We start from the raw sequence: 23,189 nt of genomic DNA on the forward strand, positions 1-23,189 counted from the left end.
CTCGCACTCCCGTGGAATTGTCCCAGAGCTGGGGTTCCTGCTGGGAGGGGGCAGGCGCCCCCTGCGACCCAGGGTGGAGACCAGGGATGTCGCTGGACACCCTGCCATCCACAGGAACACCCTGCGCCACCTGGACGCGCACACGGGTCCCCTGTGCTGAGGCCTGCGCGGGGGCTTGACCATACAGGGTTTGCAGAGCTAACCTCTTCCTCGTGTCAAAAAAAGGTAAGTAACTAGCCATTGAGAGCGACTCTTTTTTTAAAAAATTTATTTATTTAATTAATTATTTTTGGCTGCGTTGGGTCTTTGTTGCTGCGCGTGGGCTTTCTCTGGTTGCGGCAAGCGGGGGCTACTCTTCGTTTTGGTGCGCGGACTTCTCATGGCGGCGGCTTCTCTTGTTGCGGAGCACGGGCTCTAGGCACGCGGGCTTCAGTAGTTGTAGCACGTGGGCTCAGTAGTTGTAGCACGTGGGCTCAGTAGTTGTGGCTCGCAGGCTCTAGAGCGCAGGCTCAGTAGTTGTGGTGCACCGGCTTAGGTGCTCCGTGGCAGGTGGGATCTTCCCGGCCCAGGGCTCGAACCCGTGTCCCCTGCATTGGCGGGCGGATGCTTAACCACTGTGCCATTAGGGAAGTCCCGAGAGTGACTCTTAGTCAAGAAGAAATACGGTGGTAATGATCAGAGTTGCATCTGGGTCCAGAGATAAACTGTACGTGGAGGTGAAAGATGAGCCTGGGCGTGAGGTTTTCGTGAGGCTGTGCTCCCAGGACGGGGCCTGTTGGCCTGTGGCTGCCGGTGGGGATTTGCGTTTCTCAAGCTGAGCACCTGGCGCCGAGGAGCTCTGTGGTCCGGCCGCCCTGTGTGCCGGCCGCCGGCTGCTCTGCTCTGTCCTCGGAGCCGCGCTCCAGCCTCGGGGTTCTCGTCCTGGGGGAGCACCGCACACCCTCCCCCACCTCCCCTGCGCCACTTCCTGCTCTTCTGGAGGCTGGAGGGGTTACCGAGCCTCTGTGCAGCTTTCCCTGGTGGAAGCGCTGTGGCTCGAGTTCTGTGTGAAGAGAGGTCTGTGACTAGGGCTCAGGCCGTGCCCGCCACGCTTCCATCGAGGGTGGGCGGTCAGCCTGGCCCTGGGCGGCTCCTGCCTTGGTCTCGCGTGTGCGGAGTGAGGCTTGGAGGGGCCGCTTCTGGGCTCAGTGGGGGAGCGTGGCCTGTGGGGTCAGGAGGTCCCGGTCCACGGGCCGGCTGTGTGGCCACCAGCAGACGCACGTGAGAAGGGCTCGCGGCCTTCCTCGTGGCTGGCGCTGAGGATCAGACGGCATAATCGCTCCAGCACCCGGCGCCAGTGTCTGTGTCACGTTTGTGCTGCTGTCCTTTGTTTTCTGGGCCTTTTCTGTTTCGCGCTTACCTCCCAGGCCCTGTTCATCTTCCACCTCCCTGCACCCCCAGCTCCCTGCACCCCCATCAGAGCAAGAGGGTTATGTCGTGTGGTGTCATCGCAGAGGCTGGGAGTTCAAGTTGGTGACCTGCAGGGGTTCACAGTTGGCACTGGTGTAATTGTCATGCCGGCGTTCCTGGGCGGTTTGGGGGGACGAGAATTGTTTACCGTGGTGCTCATAATCGCTGAGGTTAAAACTTTAGGTTTCTGTGGTCTGGTTCTCGGACACAAACCGTTCTTTTTCTTGTTTCTGTGTATTGCTTTGATTCATATTCATCTGGATTGATTGATTATAGGTTTGCTGTGGGCTTGGAACCTGGAATATCAAACTGGAAGTGAAGTGCAGGTTAAAGGTGACCTGGGGCTGGGGGCCCCGTTGGATGCGGAAGGACCTTGACTGCTCCCGGAGCTCCAGGCGCTTTGTCTGAGCGGCTTTGAGTTGGAGAAGGGGCCGAGGTCTCTTACACGGAGCCATTTCTGAGCTAAATGGCCTTCGTGCCTTTTGGAGGGCAACTGACAGGATTAACGAAATGACCTTTTAGGCAGTGAGACCTTGAGAGGAAATCCGGGCTTCCCCTTCCTCCCGAGCTGTGCCCATTGGGATCACCTTGCCCTGGTGTTTCCGAGAACCCCTGGTTTCTAACTCTCTCTTCTGAATTTCAGGCGAAGTCGTGCGTGTGTCACGTGTGCGGCGTCCACCTGAACCGGCTGCACTCCTGCCTCCACTGCGTCTTCTTCGGCTGTTTCACGAAGAAGCACATTCACGAGCACGCCAAGTCGAAAAGGCACAACCTGGGTAAGACCCCACGACGCCTCCTGGGCTTTGGGGTCACCTCCCCGACTCTCGCTCTGTGGATTTGACCTTCCACTCTCTCGGGAGTCCACCTTTGTCTGCAATGGCTTGTACTCTCCTTGTGGAACTCCAGGGGGAGAGGAAAGAGAAAAACTGAACCCACGAGGGGCATGTGCCCAGCGCACCTGGGGTCACATAAAGCCGTGTAACCCTGAGCGATGATGACTTTATTTAACGGAGCATCAGAGACTCATCTTTCTCTCTGAAAAGCACGGTTAGGTACTAGATCGGGCAAAGATTTGCACAGGTCTTAAATGCAGCTTTAGGTTATTGGTGTCAGCGTGGGGTTGGGGGTACTGGGTGAAGTTAGTGATTTCTGTCACGGGTTTGCAGTGTTGTCAGTGTCTGCAGAGAGGCTGGCGTTGAGGTGAGCTCACGTTTCATATTCAGACAGTAGTGCCTTCCAGAGGTGACGTGAAGCTAAGTTTTGCTCTTGGCTTGATTTTCTGACTGTTGTCACTAAATGTTTCCCTCGTTTTGAATTGTGTTTTCTGTCAGATGATGCTGAGGTTGTTAGGATATCTGTAAGAAGATCACTTTCAGAAGGTCCAGACCACAGACCCTTTTCTAGAACATAACTTGGTGTGAGCTAGCCTTCCAGTGAAAGATATTCTCAGGCCTTTTAAGTAGTAGGAATGGGCTCGTCCAAACTCGGTCATCTCCGGAGGTCGTGCCTCATTTCATTTGCAGCTGAGAACTTGCAGCCAGTGCTGGGGGTCAGCCTGTCACCAGGAGCTAAGTGGCCTTTTTGGAAGGAGAGCTGGCGGCCCTGTTGGTGCTTCACAGGCTGTGGGTGGGCGGCCGCCCGGCAGGGTGGGGGTCAGCAATCCCGTCTCTCCCTGAGGGACCAGAGGGAAGGTCTGATGGGGCAGGACGGGTGTGGTGGGGTTCTGTGGTGTTGAGTTAATGTAGATCTTTGTGCTTAATACCATCTGATGCTCGGACCAGACCCGCTTAGGCTCCTGTCACACCTGGGCTGTGATTCTGTGTGGTTAAAAGGGTTATGGAAGATTGGAAGCACCTTTGCACTGGAAAGGGCTGAGAATCTTATTGTTACCTAGCATCACCTACAAAAGTCACTCGAGAAATTTGTGTGTTTATTAATTTTATCAGCCTGATTGATAAACTCTGCCTATACTTTGGCCAGAATGAATAAGTTTTAGAAGGTTTTCTTCAAGAGACAAAACCACAAAATGGGAGCAAGACCCAGCTCTTTGCTGTGTTAGAGCCCAGGAGTTGATTGCAGGTTGTGTGTGTGAGCGTGTGTGTGTGTGCGTGTGGGTGTGTGTTAACAGAGCTAAAGCTTAGCTTTCTGTGTCCAGATGGCGGGAGAGGAGCCCCAGCAGGGAAGCTGCTCGCCCGCCCCCGGCCCTGCATCTCGAGCGGCTCCCCGTTAGCCCTAGAGCCCCTTCAGCGCGGCGGCTTGATGTTTGAGGGCCCAGGAGCCGTGACTGCTGGGCTGAGTCCTGCCTCTGGGAGCCCCACAGAGTAACACTGGGGCCTGCCGTGGACTCTTAGGATTTCTCCCAGGGCTTGCGGCTTCGAAGCGGAGGCGCACGGGAGGCCCACGGGGAGTCTTGTCTGAGTATCTGCTTTTTTGCGAGTGTTCAGTTAAAACCAGGACGTCGGTAGCTATGGGGTCTTTGCTCGCGGCCTGTGGGAGGACAAAGCTTCTGCTCCTCGGTCCGACCTGCCCTGTGACCCTGCCCGGTGTAACGTGGCAGAAGTGGCCCCCAGGAGGAAGGACCTGTCCTGACCCGCTGCTGGCAGGTTTGCTGTGCAGGACAGTGTTGGGATCCAGGTCACTGAGTAAGACTTGGTTTCGTGCTTCTTAGTTTCATACAGGTTTTTGTTTGATGTTGAGTCACAGGGGCCCGTGGATGTTGCCTGCGTGAGCCACAGAGGCTGTGAAAGGAGTGCTTTTAGCTTTGTGTCTGCCTCTAGGAAGAGCTATTTCAGTTTTCCCAGAGGGTGTGAGTACGTCTGTGGGCACGAGAGGGGGTATCGGCTCCCCGCCGAGTGGGTGACGCTTCCCTCCGTCTCAGGATCCTCTGTGGCTGGAGGGAAGGGGACACGCGCCTGCCTGGTGCCTGTCGGCTGGCGGTTCCCGGGTGAGTGAGCTGACGGCCTCCTCTCTTGCGGGAGGGTCTCGCCCGCATCCAGGCAGCTGGCCCTCTGTTTCCGGGGCTTCTGCACCTGCAGAGCCAGCCGACCTCGGATCGAAAAGCAAATTCCAGAAAGTTCCAAGAAGCAAAACTTGAATTTGTCTGGTCCAGGCAGCTGGTTACATGGCATTCACGTTGTATTAGGTAATAGAAGCAACCTGGAGGTGATTTAAAGTGTGTAGGAGAATGTAGGTTATACGCAGATACCGCACCATTTTCTACAAGGGGCTTGAGTATCCTTGGATCCTGGTGTCCGCGGGGGTCCTGGAACCAGCCCCCCCCCCCTTGGGTACCGCGGGACCACTGACTGTCTCCTCAGCCTTTTGTCCTGATGCAGTCAAGGTTTTGTCCTTGGTTATCTGGGCTGTGAAATAATTTTCTGGAGGAACTACCTTGACTGTAGGTGCTGCATTGGGTTTTTTTTTTATTTATTTTTTGGCTGTGTTGGGTCTTCGTTTCTGTGCGAGGGCTTTCTCTAGTTGCGGCAAGTGGGGGCCACTCTTCATCGCGGTGCGCGGGCCTCTCACCGTCGCGGCCTCTCTTGTTGCGGAGCACAGGCTCCAGACGCGCAGGCTCAGTAGTTGTGGCTCACGGGCTTAGTTGCTCCGCGGCATGTGGGATCTTCCCAGACCAGGGCTCAAACCCGTGTCCCTTGCATTGGCAGGCAGACTCCCAACCACTGCGCCACCAGGGAAGCCCTGCATTGGGTTTTTGAGTTCCATATTGAGATGAAATTCAGAGAACACACAGTTAACCCTTTCAGCCAGTACCGTTCGGTGCGTTTAGTCACTTGCCCTGTGGTGTGTGCAAACACCATCTCTTTATTTTCAAAACTTTTTCGTCTCCTCGAAGAATACGTGTCTCTGTTATTTAATCCTCCCCGGGCCCTGGCATCCGCTGATCTGCCTTCAGTTGTGGATTTGCCTGTCCTGAGTATTTCATATAAGAGGAATCATACAACACACGGCCTTTTGTGTCTGTTTGTATCTCTCGGCAGGTTTTCAAGGTTCATGAAGTGTCAGTTCATTTCTTTGTGGTTGAATAGCATTCCTTTGTGTTGATATTCCAGAGTTTGTTTATCCAGTCATCCACTGATAGACATTTGGGTTCCCACCTTTGGCTTTTATGAAACATGCTGCTATAAACGTGCATGTGTGAGTTTCTTTGTGGACATATGTTTTCATTTCTTTTGGATACCAGCAGACCTTGGAGATACTGTGGGTTCAGTTCCCGACCACCTCAATAACGCACATACCTCAATAAAGCGAGGCACACAAATTTTTTGGTTTCCCACTGAATATAAAAGTAATGTTTACACTACACCGTAGTCTAAGTGTGCAGTAACAGCCTTTCTCTTTGGTTGTTCGTGCTTTTTTGGTGTCAGACTAAGAATCCATTGCCAAACCTGAGGTCGTGACACTTACCCGTTTGTGTCTGAGTTTTTATACTTTCAGCTGTGATTTAGGTCGCTGGCCATGTGGAGTTAAGTTTTGTGTGGGGCTGGGGTGAGGCAAGCCTCCTCCTCTTTTCATCCCGGGGCCCCAGCACCCGCTGTCGGCCCCCGCCCCTCCCGGTGGTCCCAGCCCCACGCAGCGGGTGGGAAGCAGGCTCGTCCGGGGACGTGAGGCCTCCCTCTGCCCTCACCGTGCGCCTGGCCTGTTTCTCACTGGACCCCGCTGCTTCCCTGGAAGTGTCCCTCGTCCCCACCGTAAGCCTGCCTCTGCCAGCTCACTGTGGTCCCCGGCGCAGGAGTGACACTGCTCAGGAGCAGGCAGAACCCAGGGCAGCTGGTACCGGTCTCCAAAGCAGCCTCGACGTGGACTTGCAAAGACTTTGTCGGAATTTTGTAGGTTTTTAGGGAGGGGCAGGGGTAGGCCTGGGATTCTCTGAAATTGCTGCTTTGAGTTTTGATAGATCTGCTTTCGATCCACCACAGTATCATTGACCTGTGTCTTTGTACCTTAAGTCATGAACTATGGGGGCTTCCCTGGTGGCGCAGTGGTTAAGAATCCGCCTGCCAATGCAGGGGACAGCGGTTTGAGCCCTGGTCCGGGAAGATCCCACATGCCGCGGAGCAACTAAGCCCGTGCACCACAACTACTGAGCCTGTGCTCTAGAGCCCGTGAGCCACAACTACTGAGCCTGCGTGCTGCAACTAATGAAGCCCACGCGTGTAGAGCCCGTGCTCCGCAACAAGAGAAGCCGCCGCAATGAGGAGCCTGTGCACCGCAACGAAGAGTAGAGCCCGCTCACCACAACTAGGGAAAGCCTGCGCACAGCAACAAAGACCCAACGCAGCCCAAATAAATAAAAAGACATGAAACATGATAAAAGCTGTGACTTGTTAAGACGTTACCGTTTACCAGGAGGTGTGCGCCGCCTAGTTGCTTGTGTGAACTTAGTGACCATGCAGACCTGTGTCAGTGCTGTTGCTGCCCCTGTTACACCACAGGGGACGTGGGTGAGCTCAGAGGTGCGCAGCCGGCCGGTGGCGGGGCCGGGTTTGTGCTCCGAGCTGCGTCCTGTCGCCTGGCAGACGTCTGCTGTTGCTTGGTGAGTCTGAGTCAAGGGGATTCTCTCTTCTTTTTGGAATTTTATTTTACTTATTTATTTTTTATATAGCAGGTTCTTACTAGTTATCTATTTTGTACAATACTAGTGTATATACGTCAATCCCAATCTCCCAGTTCATCCCCCCACCCCCTGCCACTTTCCCCCCTTGGTGTCCATACGTTTGTTCTCTACATCTGTGTCTCTATTTCTGCCCTGCAGACTGGTTCATCTGAACCATTTTTCTAGAGTCCACACATATACGTGTTAATATACAGTCCCTGTTTTTCTTTTTCAGACTTCACTCTGTATGACAGTCTCTGGGTCCACCCATGTCTCTACAAATGACCCAATCTTGTTCCTTTTTATGGCTGAGTAATATTCCATTGTATATGTGTACCACATCTTCTTTATCCATTTGTCTGTTGATGAGTATTTAGGTTGCTTCCATGTCCTGGCTGTTGTAAATAGTGCTGCAGTGAACATTGGGGTGCATGTGTCCATAGTTCAACCTTTTTTTTTTTTTTTTTTAATAAATTTATTTATTTATTTTTGGCTGCGTTGGGTCTTCGTTGCTGCATGCCAGTTTTCTCTAGTTGTGGCAAGTGGGGGCTACTCTTCGTTGTGGTATGCAGGCTTCTCATTTCCCATTGCGGTGGCTTTTCTTGTTGTGGAGCATGGGCTCCAGGCGTGAGGGCTTCAGTAGTTGTGGCACGTGGGCTCAGTTGTTGTGGCTTGCGGGCTTCAGGAGTTGTAGCTCATGGGCTCTAGAGCGCAGGCTCAGTAGTTGTGGCGCATGGGCTTAGCTGCTCCGTGGCATGTGGGATCTTCCCGGACCAGGGCTCGAACCCGTGTCCCCTGCATTGGCAGGCGGATTCTTCACCACTGCGCCACCAGGGAAGTCCCCTAGTTCAACCATTTTGAACTATGATTTTTTCTGGGTATATGCCCAGTAGTGGGATTGATGGGTCATGTGGTAATTCTATTTTTAGTTTTTTAAAGAACCTCCATACTGTTCTCCATAGTGGCTGTATCAATTTACATTCCCACCAACAGTGCAAGAGGGTTCCCTTTTCTCCACACCCTCTCCAGCATTTGTTGTTTGTAGATTTTCTGATGATGCCTGTTCTAACCGGTGTGAGGTGGTACCTCATTGTAGTTTTGATTTGCATTTCTCTAATAATTAGGGATGTTGAGCAGCTTTTCACGTGCCTCTTGGGCATCTGTATGTCTCCTTTTGGAGAAATGTCCATTTAGGTTTTCTGCCCATTTTTGGATTGGGTTGTTTGTTTCTTTAATATTGAGCTGCATGAGCTGCTTGTGTATTTTGGAGGTGAATCCTTTGTCCGTTGATGCGTTTGCAAATGTTTTCTCCTGTTCTGAGGGTAAGGGGAATTCTTTTTAATTGTTGAATTGAGCGAGTTCCTTCCAGGTGCTTCGAGGACTTTTCTCTTGTTTATCTTCGTGAGGAAGTAACTGAGGGCTGGGTTTCATGCCTGTTTTCGTGGAAGATGCAGTTTAGAAAGCGCAGGATCCGCTCACCGGGAGCTCCGGGCACGCCCTCCAGGCTGTCTGCTTGGCGCTGTGCTGCCCATCTGGGCGCCACGAGTCCTCGTGGGCTGATGCGAATGCGAGTTTCCTTGTTTCAGAGGATAGGCGGAGGGTCCTGGTACCTGGGGGCCGGGTCCTTTGTAAAGTATGGTCGTGGCACCTCTTTCTCCCTCAGGTTCCTCAGCCCTTGGCCGGAGCTTCCAAAAAAAATTCACGTGCCTCATCTGCTTAGGATACACCATCTGAAGTGGGGGGACAACCTTTTGTAATAATGGGATTCTCTGCTTTGAGAAATGGTGCAGTGAAACGCCTAAGGAACTTGCGTGTTTAATTTGTGTCCTGAAGCATTACCTTTCGATTTGTAATTAAATTTTGTCTCTTCCCTCTTTTCTCTTTTCAGCCATAGAGCTTATGTATGGAGGTATCTACTGCTTTTTGTGTCAGGACTACATTTATGACAAAGACATAGAAATCATTGCCAAAGAGGAACAGCGGAAAGCTTGGAAAATGCAAGGTTTGGTTTTCCTGAGATCTGCATGCCTGCTTGTGTCTTAGCCCTGCGTTCCCTGCCCCCTTGTCTGTCAGGGTGTGGTTGAGGTGGGGAGGGAGGTGGGGGGGGTTGTTGATGGGGAGGAGCCCCTACACCTGCCTGCTCCCTCCTGCAGGCTCACGGGGGGCCAGGGGAGGCAGGTGCGGTGCCCACAGCTTCCTGGGTCTGTCCTCCTGCCCGGGTGCCCACAGGCCTGCGGCTGCTCTGAGGGCTCAGCCGGGCTTGAGAGAGACGCCCCCAACCTACGCTCTCCGGTCGCCGGGCGTTTTTACAGACACGGGGCTGAACCAGACACAGTGTCCGCAGGGCCCTGGCCCGTCTGGTGGATGAGGGGTTTTGTGCCCCCACGTCCCTGGTAGCTGCCCAGAAAGCATCTCCTCAGTAACTGTAGGATGTGTATGCTGATTCCTTCCAGGAGGGTAGACTACTTTCACATTAAATTACTGTTGAATCTCTTTTAAAACTCTTAACTGGAAAAAAAAAAACAAAAACCTCTTAACTGGTTAGGTTATGCTAAATCTGTGTCAACACAGAATTAAACTTTCCAGATGAAAAATACAGTAATCTACCGCTGAAGCACCTTAGTTCAGGAGTGTGCTCTCCTTCCCGTGCGGTGCCTTTGTAGCCGTAAAGGGAGGACTCCAGGCTCTCCTTCCTGTGTAGGAACAACCCAGCTCTTCCCTGATGAGTGTTTCTCTCCCGCGAGTCTCCTTTACTTGCACAAAACCCTTCACAGCTGGCACTTGTGGTCACCAGGTGTTTTTGGGAGGGTCGGTTCCCCGCCAGGAAATTCCCTGTGGTGCCGGCTGGGTGTCCTGTGGATCAACTCAGTTCTGACACAGTCGGCCTCGAGATGTCAGGCCCCACGAGACCCCCCTCCCCAACTTCAGGTGCTGGAGTCTCAAGTCCAGGTTCTCATCTGTGCTCCTGACCATCTGGCTGTAGATCAGAGGCTCCCAGGACGCCCCTGAGCTGGAGCATTTGCTAGAGCAGCTCACAGAACTCAGGGAGACACTTGACGTTCGCCGGTTTATTAAAGGATGTGACAGAGGACACAGATGAGCAGCCAGATGGAGAGAGAGAGGCACGGGGCAAGGCCGGGGAGGGTCCCCGTGGAGTTGGGGTGCATCACCCACTCGGTGTGGAATGTTCACCCACCTGGTTCGTTCCCCGAACGCCGTGCTACTGGGATGTTATGGGGGCTTCTTCCTGGAGGCCTGATGGATCATTAACCCCATTTCCAGCCCCCTCCCCTCTCTGGAGGCGTTGGGGCTGGCCGTGCGGGTGCTGCAAATTCCAAGCTTCCCAGGTCTTTCTGGTGACCGGTCCCCATCCAGGAGCCCGCCCGGCGTCATCTCATCAGGACAAGAGGTTCCTCTAGTGCCCTTCCCGCTAAGGCGCCCTTACTACCAGGACGCGGGGCCCATGCGAGGGACGGGGCAGGGGCGGCACGTGTGTCCCACTGACTGCGCGGTGGCCGTGGAGCCGTGCCGTCACTCCCGTCCCTTCGCTGGGACATAGTCAGCGGCACACATGAACGTTACGCAGCTCTTTTCTTTTTTGTTCAGCTACCTGTTTTTGGTTTCCGTGATACTTTTTTCTTTTTTGTTCTCACTTCTAGCACACGGTCATGGGCCACAACAGTAATAGGTGTAGAAAGCCCCACTGGCCTGTGACCATCTCTCCACAGGGAACATACAACCCAGCATCTGGTTTACAATTTTTTGCCTTAATTGTGCTCCTTTATAAACGTGCCGTGTTAGAGGATGGAACACAAGCCAGGGCTGTCGGTCATCAGAGCCGATGAGCCCATCTTTTCTGGAGAAGAGTCTCTTTAGTCCACTTCCTGTTCTCTTCCGCCTCCAAACTTTAGTAATGTTGCAGGTGAGGCTAAGGCTGAGGATGTTATTTCTTTGTGCAGAACAGGTAAACCACAGGGCCAAGAAATGCACGTCCCAGGAAAAAGTAGGATTCTTCTGAAATCATTCCGCAGTTCCCTCTGTCAGCAGGCTCGTGCGTCTTTCAGAGTGTGTTGAGCTCTAGGTGCGTGGAGCCAGTGCCTCTGAGGAGTAGGCCGTGCACTGGGGTGCAGGTAGCCCTGCTGCCGTCCTTGGTTTAAGTCTCTGGTGGGTACGGCCGTCCCTTCATCCCCAGCGCTCCCTGTGGGCACTGGTGCCGTGGCCCCTCTGCTCAGGGAGGGATTAAGGCTGAGGAGACGCCGGTGCTGGGGCAGCTGTCACCCAAGGTCCCGCTCTCCTCTCCTCCTCTGGGAATGTGGTTTATTCACGGCACGCTCTCTGAAAGAAGCTCCTTCAGGTGTCTGGAAGAGCGTCTTAGAAGGACCCTACGTTGCCCGCCTTTGAAATACAACCTGATAAACGCTGTGCTGCCACCACACTGGTTCGTAGACACGATCAGAACGTAGCTAACGGCACCTTCCACCCCCTTAGGTGTCGGGGAGAAGTTTTCAACGTGGGAGCCGACCAAACGGGAGCTCGAGCTGCTGAAACACAACCCCAAGCGACGGAAGATCACGTCCAACTGCACCATAGGTGGGCTGGCGCTGCCGGGTGGAGGCGCGTTCTCCGGCTTTGCCGCAGGAGGTGCAGCGAGGCTGCAGCTTGTTGCAGAGGCCCCTCCCTGACCTGCCCTGTTGTTTCTGGGAGCCTTCGGGCAGTGGGGGCTGGTGGGGGTGGGCGCGAGCACACCTCGGACATTTCCTACGGGCGGGGCACAGGCGTCCTCTTGCTTCTCGAGGGAGGGGCCCTGACAGCCCCACCCCGCGCTCTGCCTGCCAGGTCTCCGAGGCCTCATCAACCTGGGGAACACGTGCTTCATGAACTGCATCGTGCAGGCGCTGACGCACACGCCGCTGCTGCGCGACTTCTTCCTGTCTGACCGGCACCGCTGCGAGATGCAGAGCCCCGGCTCCTGCCTGGTCTGCGAGATGTCCTCCCTCTTCCAGGAGGTGCGCCTGGGCCGGGAGGGGGCCGGGCTGTCACGGGGTGGGCTCTGAACATGCACAGACGTGCCGACTGCGGGATCGCACGTCCTTCCCGAGAGGGATCGTCGGGTGAGGGACTTGCGTCATCTGCAGAGGCTCGCGGCTGCCTCACGGGTGCACGTGGCAGGTGCCGGCCCCTCCCCGTCACCTGCCGCTTTCCGGCTTTGTCCACAGGACGGGCGGCTCTCCTGTCGCCGGCCCTGCTGACTGTGTGTCACCAGAGGCCTCTGTCTCTGGGCCCCTGCCGTGGACATCAGGTTCTGTCCTGATGGGCTCGCAGGCGGGACCCCCCTTCTCAGAGCGGGACTGCAGCCCAGCCGCTCCCTCGGGTGCTGTGGGGAGCCAGGCGTTCTTCAGGTGTCGGCCCCGGGCCAGCAGACTCGGCCGGGTCTGGTTTTGTCAGCCTCTGATCACATCCTCTCGTTTCCCTGTTGGGCCCTGGCCGCCTGAGCCTGTCTGGCTGCAGAGCTGGAATGATTCACGGTCTGGCCCTTCTCAGAAGTTTCCCGACTCCTGGCTTGGCTTAGCCAGTCCCCACATGCCTACAGCCTAGCCTGACAGCGGCTCCTGGGGTCACAGGAGTGAGCAAGCGGAATGATATCGTTGGGCCAAAACGGGGACACGGGTGCCGTGGAGAACGGGCTGATGGGGGGGGGCCTCACTAGGGCACTGTTGGTGGTGAGTTCACCTCTGTCAGGTTGGTTTTTAGGTTCAGGTTTATGGGGGTACGCGTTTCACACGGCACAAGCCACCTTTTAGTGTATGTGTGTGTGTTTGACAAGTTTGTCGTCGTTCATTATTTTGGCTTATTTCTAGAGAACAGATGGTGGGAATGGAGAAAACTATGAGCAGACTCGAAAAGTCCACGTAAAAACACAGTTTGCGCGGAAAGGAAAGGAAATGACTTGTTTGGGTTGCGCTCGCCAGAGGAGGCGCTGGGCGCCCGGCTGGCAGACGTGCGCGTGGGCTTCTGTGCTCGAGGGAGGGACGTGCTCCTGACGAGGGTGCCTCTCCTTCTCTCCGAGCAGTTCTACTCGGGGCACCGGTCCCCCCACATCCCATACAAGCTGCTGCACCTGGTGTGGACGCACGCCCGGCACCTGGCGGGCTACGAGCAGCAGGACGCTCACGAGTTCCTCATTGCGGCCCTGGACGTCCTGCACCGGCACTGCAAAGGTGAGCGCTGCACAGGTGAGGCTGCACAGGTGAGGGCGGGGCTGCTTCTCAGGGCCTGTTACTGCACCTGCCAGACGGACGGCAGGGAGCTCTCCGCAGGGAGGAGCAAGGGGAAAAAACTGAAAGCGCGCGGTGCGTCCCTCCCGCGCCCCTGTGGAGACCTGGGCCCCCCGCTGCACCAGCCCTGCCCCTTGGGGGCCCAGGGTCACAGGGCCGCCGTCTCTCGCCAGGTGACGATAACGGGAAGAAGGCCAGCAACCCTAACCACTGCAACTGCATCATAGACCAGATCTTCACGGGGGGGCTGCAGTCCGACGTCACCTGCCAAGTGTGCCAGTAAGTGCGGCCTCTGCAGCCCCGGTGCTGCTGGCCGAGTGTCGCGGGGTCTCGTCGCTGCGCTGCCCCCGGGCCATGGTGCTCACCTGTCCCCCCTGCTTGCTCCTAGCGGGGTCTCCACCACCATCGACCCCTTCTGGGACATCAGCCTGGACCTGCCCGGCTCTTCCACCCCCTTCTGGCCCCTGAGCCCTGGGAGCGAGGGCAGCGTGGTGAACGGAGAGAGCCACGCGTCGGGGACCACGACCCTCACGGACTGCCTGCGGAGGTGAGGCGTCCGCGCCTTGTGGGGAGGGGGCCCTTGCTCGTGGCTGCTCGGGGAAAGTCCTGGTAAAGCCAGGCCCCCCAGGGCCCTACGTGCCCGCATGAAAGCTGAGGGAAGGCGGGATGGCCAGCAGACGGGCTGTTTCTGTCCCTGAGCACCCCCCACCCCGGGCAGAGGCTGGAGGTCCACGGCGTTTAGTGACTAACAGCCAGAGTCACACCCAGCAGGGCCGCCCTCGTGCTGTGGCTCGTGGCCTTTTCTGAAGGTGATGAAAACGTTTGTAATTCAACTTTTTATTTTGAGATAATTGTAGTTTTGCGTGCAGTTGTAAGATACAATCCAGAGAGATCCTGTGTACTCTTTCCCCAGTTTTCCCCCAGTGGTAACATCTTGTAAAATTATAGCACAATGTCACGGTCAGCAGGATCTCGACATCCCTGCAGTCAAGATGCAGGGCGCTTGCATCCCCGCAGGGTCCCTCACAACCACACGTCCTGCACCTCCCACCCCTGTTGCCTCCTTAACTCCTGGCAGCCGCAGATCTGTTCTCCATTTCTAGAAATTCCACATTTCAAGAATGTCATGTCCGTGGAATCATACATCATGTAACCTTTCAGGATTGACTTTTTTCACTCATCCTAATTCTCTGGAGATTCATCCAGGTTGTATCACCAGTAGTTTCCTTTTTATTGCTTACTAGTATTCTATGGTGTACCCGGCTTAACCACTCATTCGCTGAAGGACATCTGCATTGCTTCCAGGGTTTTTTTTTTGGCCTTTACAGATAAAGCTGCAGTAGCCACTCATGTACAGTTTTTGTGTGAATGCTGGTTTTCACTTTTCAGGGACAAATTTGATTGCTGGGTCTTACGGTAGTTAGAAAATTATTTTGACTTCACCAGACTTTTATTTTCCAAAAAAGTTGAGGATAAATATTTTTTGAAGTGATAGAGAAGAGAAAGGAAGGAATAGCTTTTTCATTGTAAAGTTACAAACGTCCCTAATTGTATGTGTGTTTGTTTTTTGTTTTTAAAGTATTTGTTTATTTATTCATTTATGGCTGTGTTGCGTCTTCGTTTCTGCGCGAGGGCTTTCTCTAGTTGCGGCGAGCAGGGGCCACTCTTCATCGCAGTGTGCGGGCCTCTCATTATCGCGGCCTCTCTTGTTGCGGAGCACAGGCTCCAGACGCACCGGCTCAGTAGTTGTGGCTCACGGGCCCAGTTGCTCCGCGGCATGTGGGATCTTCCCGAACCAGGGCTCGAACCCGTGTCCCCTGCATTGGCAGGCAGATTCCCAACCACTGCGCCACCAGGGAAACCCTGTGTGTTTTTAGAAAGGAAGTGAACCCCCTGCAAGTGATAAAATAACTTTTCTCTTTTTCCTCTCTTACCGCTCCCATCTTTTTTTCCTAAAAATACATGTTTTCATTGCGTTGCAGATTTACCAGACCAGAGCACTTAGGAAGCAGTGCCAAGATCAAGTGTAGCGGTTGCCATAGCTACCAGGAGTCCACGAAGCAGCTCACCATGAAGAAGCTGCCCATCGTGGCCTGTTTCCATCTCAAAGTGAGTTCCCTGAGCACGGCCAGGGCCTGAGGCGGGGTGGGTGTGCAGAGTCCATCTGTGCTTGTGGAGCAACGAGGGCGGTGCCTGTAAATAACTCTGCTCGTGTCTGTCTCCGGGAGGTTTGCCTGTGAATCAAAAACTAATTGCTGCATAATGAAAATAGGGTGAGTTACTCTGGGTGGGGGGTGGTTAGGGATTTACTGCTCCTCCCCTCCAAGTTCTTCTGTCCTCACCCCAAGTTTTCTGATTTTCTTTTACTTAGAAGCAAGGACTCTTAGCATTAAGGTCTAGTCTGGGGGTCAGCAGGGCTTTCCTGTGAAGGGCCAGTAGCACATGTGAATCATGTGTATGATGTATTGTGGAAGAATATGCAGCAGAGATGGTGTGTTTGCTGGTCTTGGGTATTTGCGATCTGATTTTACATGTAAATCATACAGTATCTGTTGCTCATTCTTTTATTTCATGACCCTTTAAAGATGTAAGGCAAAAACCAAATCCCCAGCCCTGCCTGTTTCTCCCACCGGGCACCGTGCTAGGTCCACACCTGCTGTTGGGCCCATTGTTTCAGGGCTGGGCTGAGCCCTGTGGGTGGCTCTGAGCTCTAGCTCTGGCCAAGGGCGGTTCAGAAAACGCAGGAAAGGCCCACTTAGGGAGCCACAGAGGCTGTGCTGTCGGAGGAGCCCTACAGCCTTCCCGCCCCCGCTTCTGCAGCGATTTGAACACTCGGCCAAACTTCGGCGCAAGATCACCACCTACGTGTCCTTCCCCCTGGAGCTGGACATGACCCCCTTCATGGCCTCCAGGTTCGTCCTCTGTGTCTGGGGTCGGGTGGGCACGGCACCAGGTCCCTGGTGAGGCCCCAGTGGGCCCTGATGTCACTTCGTCCGTGACACCTCACTGTCCTGATCTCATCCCAGGACCGTCCCTGTGTGCGGGAGGCTGTCCTCCTACCAGCTGGTTGAGGGCAGCATTTCAGGCGTTTCAGCCACAGGCGCTGAGATTGGATACAAATCAACACAGTGGTTTTGTGGTTGTAGATTTCATTTGTCTTGTTTCGGAGTCTTTGTATCAGGGACCGCTTGAAATTTACCCTTGCAAAATACCAGGAGGCTTCCTGGTAGGAGGGCTGCGGTAGTGAATCATAACCACAGGCGGGGCGGCTTAAAGCAACAGAGGCCTGAGTCCAGTGTTGGCGGGGCCCCGGAGGTTCTGCCTTCCTGCCTGGGGGTCGGCGGGGAGACGTGGGTCTGGGCCGGCTCTGAGCCCCGGTCTCGGCAGTCCACTTCCCAGCCTGGGCCTCGGTTTCCCCACCGTAACTCGGGGTCATCTCTGCCTGAGATGGAGCTGTTGGGAGAAGCGGACCCGTGGAAGCCGCACCAGCACGGCGTCCGGTGTCGCGCGTCCCCGGTGCCCACGATACCGTTTGAACCGCGGGTCGTTAGTGAATTGTTTTGATCGAGCCTGAGCTTGCGCTGTTGGTTACAGCAAGGAGAGCAGGATGAACGGACAGTACCAGCAGCCGGTGGACAGTCTCAGTAACGATAACAAGTGAGTGGGACCTTGTGCGCCTCCTGGCATCTCGAGCGCGGATGGCGCCGGGGGCTTCGCGGGAGGCCCACCTGCGTCTCCCAGGAGATGCTGCGTGTGGGGGGCAGCGGCCGGGCTTGCTTGCCCTTGGCCGCTGCCCCGCTTCCTGTCGTGCTGCCACTGACCCTCTGTCGGGGGGGGGGTCTTCCCCCTCCCGCGTCGCGGTGAGGCCCCCCTTTCCCGCGCCTCCTGGTGGCGGCGGCGGGGAGGGTGGAGCGGCGACAGCGCCCCCCAGGCGGGCCTGTGCCCCTTCTCCTCGCGCTCCCGTCGCCTAGCAGCGTGTGCTCCTGGGCGGCTGCCCTGTGGGGACTGTGGTCCCTGGTGGGGACAGGGTCGTGACCTCCGCCCCCCGCCACCCTCCCCAAACCAGGTACTCCTTGTTTGCGGTGGTCAACCACCAGGGGACCCTGGAGAGTGGCCACTACACGAGCTTCATCCGGCAGCACAAGGACCAGTGGTTCAAGTGTGACGACGCCATCATCACCAAGGCTAGCATTGCGGACGTGCTGGACAGCGAGGGGTGCGTCCCCTGCGTCCCCGGCGCCGTGTCGCCCCTCTGTGCCCCGTTCGCTCCTTCCTGCTCGTCGCTGCCTCCCCCGGTCTTGAGGCCGTCCGCGGGGCTCCTGCCCCACACCAGCTGCCCTGAGCTCCAGCAGGCGTCTGGGCTTGGAGCTGCGAGCAGTGGGGCAGCCCTGAGAGGCTCTGCGGTGGCCGTGAGGAGGCCGGGTGGGGGGACTGGGGCTGGAACCCGGGGCCGGCGTCCTTCCGAGAGGGACCGTGTACAGGGGCGGGGGCGGCCACAGCCAGGGCCCAGCAGGTGGACAGAGGCCGGGCTGCTCGTGGCCTGGGGGCCCTGCCGCCTCCCTGCCGTCTCTTCTCTGCGGTGACAGGCTGAGCGCGGCTGTCCTGGTCAGGGTGGTTTTGCTCTGACCCCTCGGGAGGAGGAAGTAAGCGTGCTCTGTCCTTTCTCCTCCTCAGGTACCTGCTGTTCTATCACAAACAGTTCCTGGAGTACGAGTAGCCAGTACTTGTCGGCGCACCGGCAAGTCCCCCGAAGTCATCCGGGCGCCCGGGGTCGCGTGGTGTGGACGCTTGGCAAGAGGTGGGCTGGGGGGGGCAGAGGAGACGTGCGCCGGAGTGTCTCCTGTGTCCCCCGCGAGCCGGGGCAGGCGCAGCCCCCGCGCCAGCCGTTCCACGCTGTGGCGCGGAAAGCAGGAGCTGGAGGGGACGGAGCCCTCGCGGGTCTTCCTCGTGGTGAGTCTGGTGTCCGTGCGCAGCGCGGACTCGGGCGGGAGCCCCGGAGGCTGCGGAGCTGCAGACCCCGTGGGGCCTCCGAGCGCGTCTGTCCTGCAGACGAGCGACGCCATCCTGCACGTGGAAGCCAATCCCCGCTTCCTAGAAACAGGCGTTTGCGTATGTCCCCCTTTCTTTTTCCATGATGGTGAATCTCATAAACGTAATGATGGTAATGTGAATGAATTACTGGGTTCAGGCTGAAATTTAGATCGTTTTCCTTTTATTCTGGAGAGTGGATCTTGCTTTTTCCTCGGTGCTGTTTTTGTTGCCCCCGCCCGCCCCCCAGGCGTCTTTGACCTGGTCGGAGCTGCCAGGCTCAGTGGAGGAAGATCAGGCTGCGCTGGGAACGGTCTCTGTCGTATTTAATCTTTTAGGAACTGAAGCGTTTCCAGTGGCTTCACTGTTTCCCTCCTGTGTTTCCTTCCTGGCCACCTGTCCCGCGAACTCTCCTGGTCGCTGCTGGGCGGCGGGCGGCTTCCAGGGGGGCCGCGTCCTGGCTCTGGGTGCCCCCGCCTCGCGTTCCGGTAGCCGCAGGACACAAGGCTGGGGCTGAGCTGGTGGGAGGGGCTGGTGGGGGAGGTGCGGCATCCTTGCTCCTTGTGGGCTGTCTCGCACGCATCTGTCTGTTCACACCCGAACTTAGATTGTCTGTTTCTGAGAGGTTCCAGCCCAGAGACGGGGGACGAGCCAGTGTCCCCTGAACCGCGAGGCTTCTTTCCTGGAGAGAAACACGTTCACCTGCGGCAGGGTCAGCGGACTCTCCGCCAAGGGCCAGGTGGTAGATGCTTCTGGCTTTGGGGGCCCTGTGGTCTCTGCTGCAGGTAACGTGGAAGAGCGTAGCTATGTTCCAGTAGAACTTTACACGATCACGGAAAGTTGAAGTTCATATTCTTTTCCCACGTCACAGAATTTTAACTTTATTCACTGTTTGAAAATGTGTGCCGGTTCTCAGCCGACAGACCGTGAACCAGTCCAGCTCGTCGGCTGCTCGGGTGTGGGCGCGGCGCGGCTCCTGCTCCCTGTGGAAGATTCTGGGGTCCTGCAGCGGGGGCGTCGTAGCCGGCAGAGTCCTCGGCGACGCCGCCCAGGCGCCTGCCCCGCGTGGCCCGTCCGCCGTGGCTGCTCTGAGGGCCCTGGGCCTCCGTGCGGAGCGGGGGACAGAGTAGATGTACTGGCCGCGGGGTTTCTGGCGGGTCACCTGTGGTCTGGTCAGCCCTGCACCCTTCCCCTGCCCCCCACTCATGTCCAGGGCTCCGCTGCTCCAAGAATGTGAAGATTCAGGAGACAGGCCGTTGCTCTTTTCTGGGTGTTTTTTTGGACTTTTATGTCGAAGTTAACACTCTGTTCCCTCTGGCCTGGTGTTCTAAGCACTTATCTCTCTGCTGCTGAGATTCCCCTGTGACTGGAAGAGCTACCTGGGGGGGGGGGGCGGTGAGGCTTCAGCTGCCTGCACGCACGCCCACCCCCCGTCCCGCACGCTGAGGTCCTGCTTTGACGTCACCTCGTCAGGAACAACGAACTGTGTGATGGGTTGGGGAATTTATTTTCTTTCAGCTCCCGATGCAGCTACTAAATACAGGAAAATGGTTTCCTGTTTCACACCACCACCCATGTCGACGTCCAGACCACTGAGGAATCCCTGGGCGACCCTTCCTCCCCGGCTAGTGTGTTTAAAGTGACTTGTGTTTGTGAGACGTTGGCTGCCGTGTCAGCGCTTTACAGTGAGGCAGTGGGCTCTCCTCCCTGGGTGTCCTGAGCGGGGGGGCTGGGCCCGGCCCTCTCCAGGCCGCCTCGGGCCTCCCGTCGGCGCCAGGATGTACAGGACGCTCCTTCTGCATCACGTATACTCGTGCTGTTGTAGTTCTGCTCGGTGTGGATGCTTTCGTCGTATAAAATTGCCGTTCTCTTTTGACAATTCAAGTGACTGTTTCGTTTACTATAACTTTGAAAACAGAAATCGTAAGAACAAGATTCCCATGATTGTGCTGTGGATTTTATTACTGGGATGTTTCCGCGTCCCTTTCACCTGTCGTTTTGAGGGACTGTTTGGCTCTTCTCCCTAATGGCTTGTAGTCTTTTCCTGTGTCGTAATAAAGCTACATTTTATTCTGAAAACTGGCCCGTCTTCCCTTACTAGCACCCGAGTCCTGTCTGTGACACCAGCCCCTTCTCGGTTTGTTCCAGCCCAGACCTGCCCTGGGCCGGGAAGTCCATGCCCCCTGCGTCCCCTTCCCCTGGGGGCAGGATGGTGACAGATCTGGGACTCAGGACACCGTGGGCTGTCAGACTTTGATGAACTTAAAAGTCACCCGAGGGGCTTCTTTAAACACAGGAACCCTTGCTGGAGTTTGATTACAGGACCTGGGATGCGGTGCGGGGATACGGGTGTGCGGCTCTCCGGGTGCTGAGAAGGCGGAGGGTGTGGTCGGAGAGCAGGCCCCCGTCCTGGTCAGTGCTGTTCCGACTCTGTGCCCACCCCCCGGTCCACCCTTCATTTCTGAAGTGTGCTGTTTTTGGAAGCCTCTGTCACGAGTTCCTTCACTTCCTGTACGCGGAAACATCAGGCAGTGCCAGCGAGAGCCCCTGGGTTCCAGAGCAGCAGACCTCCCCGGCGGTCTCTCCACGTTCAGGAGGACCGTTGCTGCGTGCCTGCAGGCAGCTCCCCCGGGGCTCCGAGGCCTTCCCACCAGAGTTTTCCGGGCCTGGAAGGAAGACACGTGATGGGGCTCTTGGTGTAAAGCTGCGGAGCGCCAGCCCATCCCCACCCTTCCATCCCAGGACCCGCACGCTCCGGTCGCAGGCTCTGGTTAAAAGCGTTAAGCTGTCCTGGCAGACAGACTCGTGCCTGCGTCTCAGCGGGGAGCCGCGTGGACACAAGGCCCCTGCTCTGTGTCCCGTGGGGCTGTGGAGCGTCGTTGCCTGGGGTGGTGCCGACAGGCAGGGCAGGCAGATCCGCGCCCAGGAGACGGGTTCGTTCCCGTGAGGACGCGTCTCTGGCCTCCGTGTAGCGGGCCTGCCAGCAGGTGGCCGGCTGCTCCCGGGCTTCGGTGCCGGTCCCGTCGCCACGTGGGCGCCCGGCAGGGCTAGCTGGTGGGCCAGGGCCAGGGCCTGACATCGAGCCCGTTCACACCGCCCCGTCCGCATCTCGATGGCCCTTTGTTCATGGAGTGGGGCGGGGGGTGTCAGCGAGCTGTCCGCTCCCACAACTGGCTGTTTCGTCCACCTGGCGGTGAGTGTCCTCTGTCGGGCTTCTCCTTGGTGAGCACAGTCTGTGCCCGTTTTGAGAGGTCTGTCCCCACCCAGATCTTCTGTCGCTAATCTTTAAATCCTGTTGCTTCCAAATCTTTGACCGTCCAGCCAGGTGTCGGCATCACCCAGGAATCCACGTGGATCAGTACTTTTGGCCCCGTCTCGTTCCAGACGAGGTGGGTGACCAGACACGCTGCTTGGGGCGAGGACTTCCCTTCCTCATTTACTGTAACTCTGAAAACAAAGTTACAGTAAACGAGGGTGGTCCTCGGGTCCCTGGTCACAAGGGTGCTTGCGGGTGTGCAGCGGGTGTGGCTGTGGACGTCAGGGCCGCCCGCTCCTGCTGTACCTTTGCACGTGAGTGTCCACTGCTGCACAGCCAGAGGTGGACCAGGCGGTCGACAGCACTCAGCTGTATTCAGGGCCCTCGGGCCACGTGGTCACTGATGTCTGTGGTTAGATGCTCGGCCCGCGTAGCGGGGGCTCTTTCTGCGGTGGATAAACACCCACGGAGGAGGACAGGTTTGCTGTGCTTGGAAGATCTGTGCAGGTGTCCTTTGGTCCCTGCTGGAGGCTTGGGACGCATCCTCATGTGCGGCGGATGTTGAGTTGCTAGGTCTCGCGCCCTCAGGCTCAGTGGTCGTGCAGCATTTTCGAACTCATTCAGGCCCCTCTTTAACTGGGAGCCACATGCTGCCTGTGTAGACGGATGGAATTAACACACCCCAAATGGTCTGTGCCGCCTCTCAACCCAGCAGGGCTGCCTGTTCTCGGGAGGGTGTGGGAGATGCAGTGCCCTGCCTTCCTGCTTCAGAGCATGGGATCCCCAGGAATGCCACTGAGTTGGGGACCCCGGAGTTTGGGGCGCTTTATTTCTTGTGATGGATTGATTGATTTTAAATTTTTTTAATTATCTTTGTTTATTTTTCAACTTTTATTGGAGTACAGTTAATTTACAGTGTTGTGTTAGTTTCAGGTGTACAGCCAAGTGGATCAGTTACACACATGCATGTATCCACTCCTGTTTAGATTCTTTTCCTATCTAGGTCATTACAGAGTATTGAGTAGAGCTCCCTGTGCTCTACAGCGGGTCCTTACTAGTTGTCTGTTGTATATATAGTAGTGTGTATGTGTCCATCCCAATCTCCCAGTTTATTATCCCCCTCCTTTCCCCCTGGTAACCGTAAGTTTGTTTTCTACATCTGTGACTGTATTTCTGTTTTGTAAATAAGTTCGTTTGTACCATTTTTTCTTTTCATCTTGGGGCTTATTTAGTTCACTGTTACTAAGTTGTCTGCTCACCAGATCGAGGCAGCAGAACGTCTCCACTGTGGTGGGTGGGAGTGAGGCTCTGTGCGGCGCGAGATGGTCTGCGTGTCTGGACGCCCAGCAGGAACAGGGTCAGTGTGGCCCTGAGGCTCCGTCGGAAGGAGTACCGTGGGCTCCTGCTCCGGGGAGGGAGGGGCACTGGAGGGGCGCGGCTCGGGGTGGGGGGGAGGGCAAGCGGGACGGGACCCCAGGGGAGGAAACACTGAGTGACAGGGGCGTCTACCGCCGAGGAAGGGCAGGAAGGCGCGCAAATGCCAGGGAGCAGCCCCTACCTGAGAGCGTGA

The 23,189-nt window shown here is 56.4% G+C and overlaps 1 protein-coding gene across 1 annotated transcript in view; it reads left to right on the forward strand.

The window, feature by feature from the left end:
• Positions 1–18,795, forward strand: part of USP22 (ubiquitin specific peptidase 22) — a 30,659-nt gene extending 11,864 nt beyond the window's left edge. The window contains exons 2-13 of the mRNA XM_057536537.1: positions 2,093–2,225; positions 8,949–9,062; positions 11,549–11,650; positions 11,897–12,066; positions 13,131–13,278; positions 13,509–13,614; positions 13,724–13,882; positions 15,318–15,444; positions 16,156–16,247; positions 16,930–16,992; positions 17,402–17,551; positions 18,010–18,795. Of these exons, the coding sequence (XP_057392520.1) occupies positions 2,093–2,225; positions 8,949–9,062; positions 11,549–11,650; positions 11,897–12,066; positions 13,131–13,278; positions 13,509–13,614; positions 13,724–13,882; positions 15,318–15,444; positions 16,156–16,247; positions 16,930–16,992; positions 17,402–17,551; positions 18,010–18,052 (1,407 nt within the window). The 3' untranslated portion in view covers positions 18,053–18,795. The remainder of the gene's footprint in view (positions 1–2,092; positions 2,226–8,948; positions 9,063–11,548; positions 11,651–11,896; positions 12,067–13,130; positions 13,279–13,508; positions 13,615–13,723; positions 13,883–15,317; positions 15,445–16,155; positions 16,248–16,929; positions 16,993–17,401; positions 17,552–18,009) is intronic.
• Positions 18,796–23,189: the final 4,394 nt, after the last annotated feature.

Source organism: Balaenoptera acutorostrata, chromosome 20, assembly GCF_949987535.1.
Source record: "Balaenoptera acutorostrata chromosome 20, mBalAcu1.1, whole genome shotgun sequence".
Taxonomy (NCBI): domain Eukaryota; kingdom Metazoa; phylum Chordata; class Mammalia; order Artiodactyla; family Balaenopteridae; genus Balaenoptera; species Balaenoptera acutorostrata.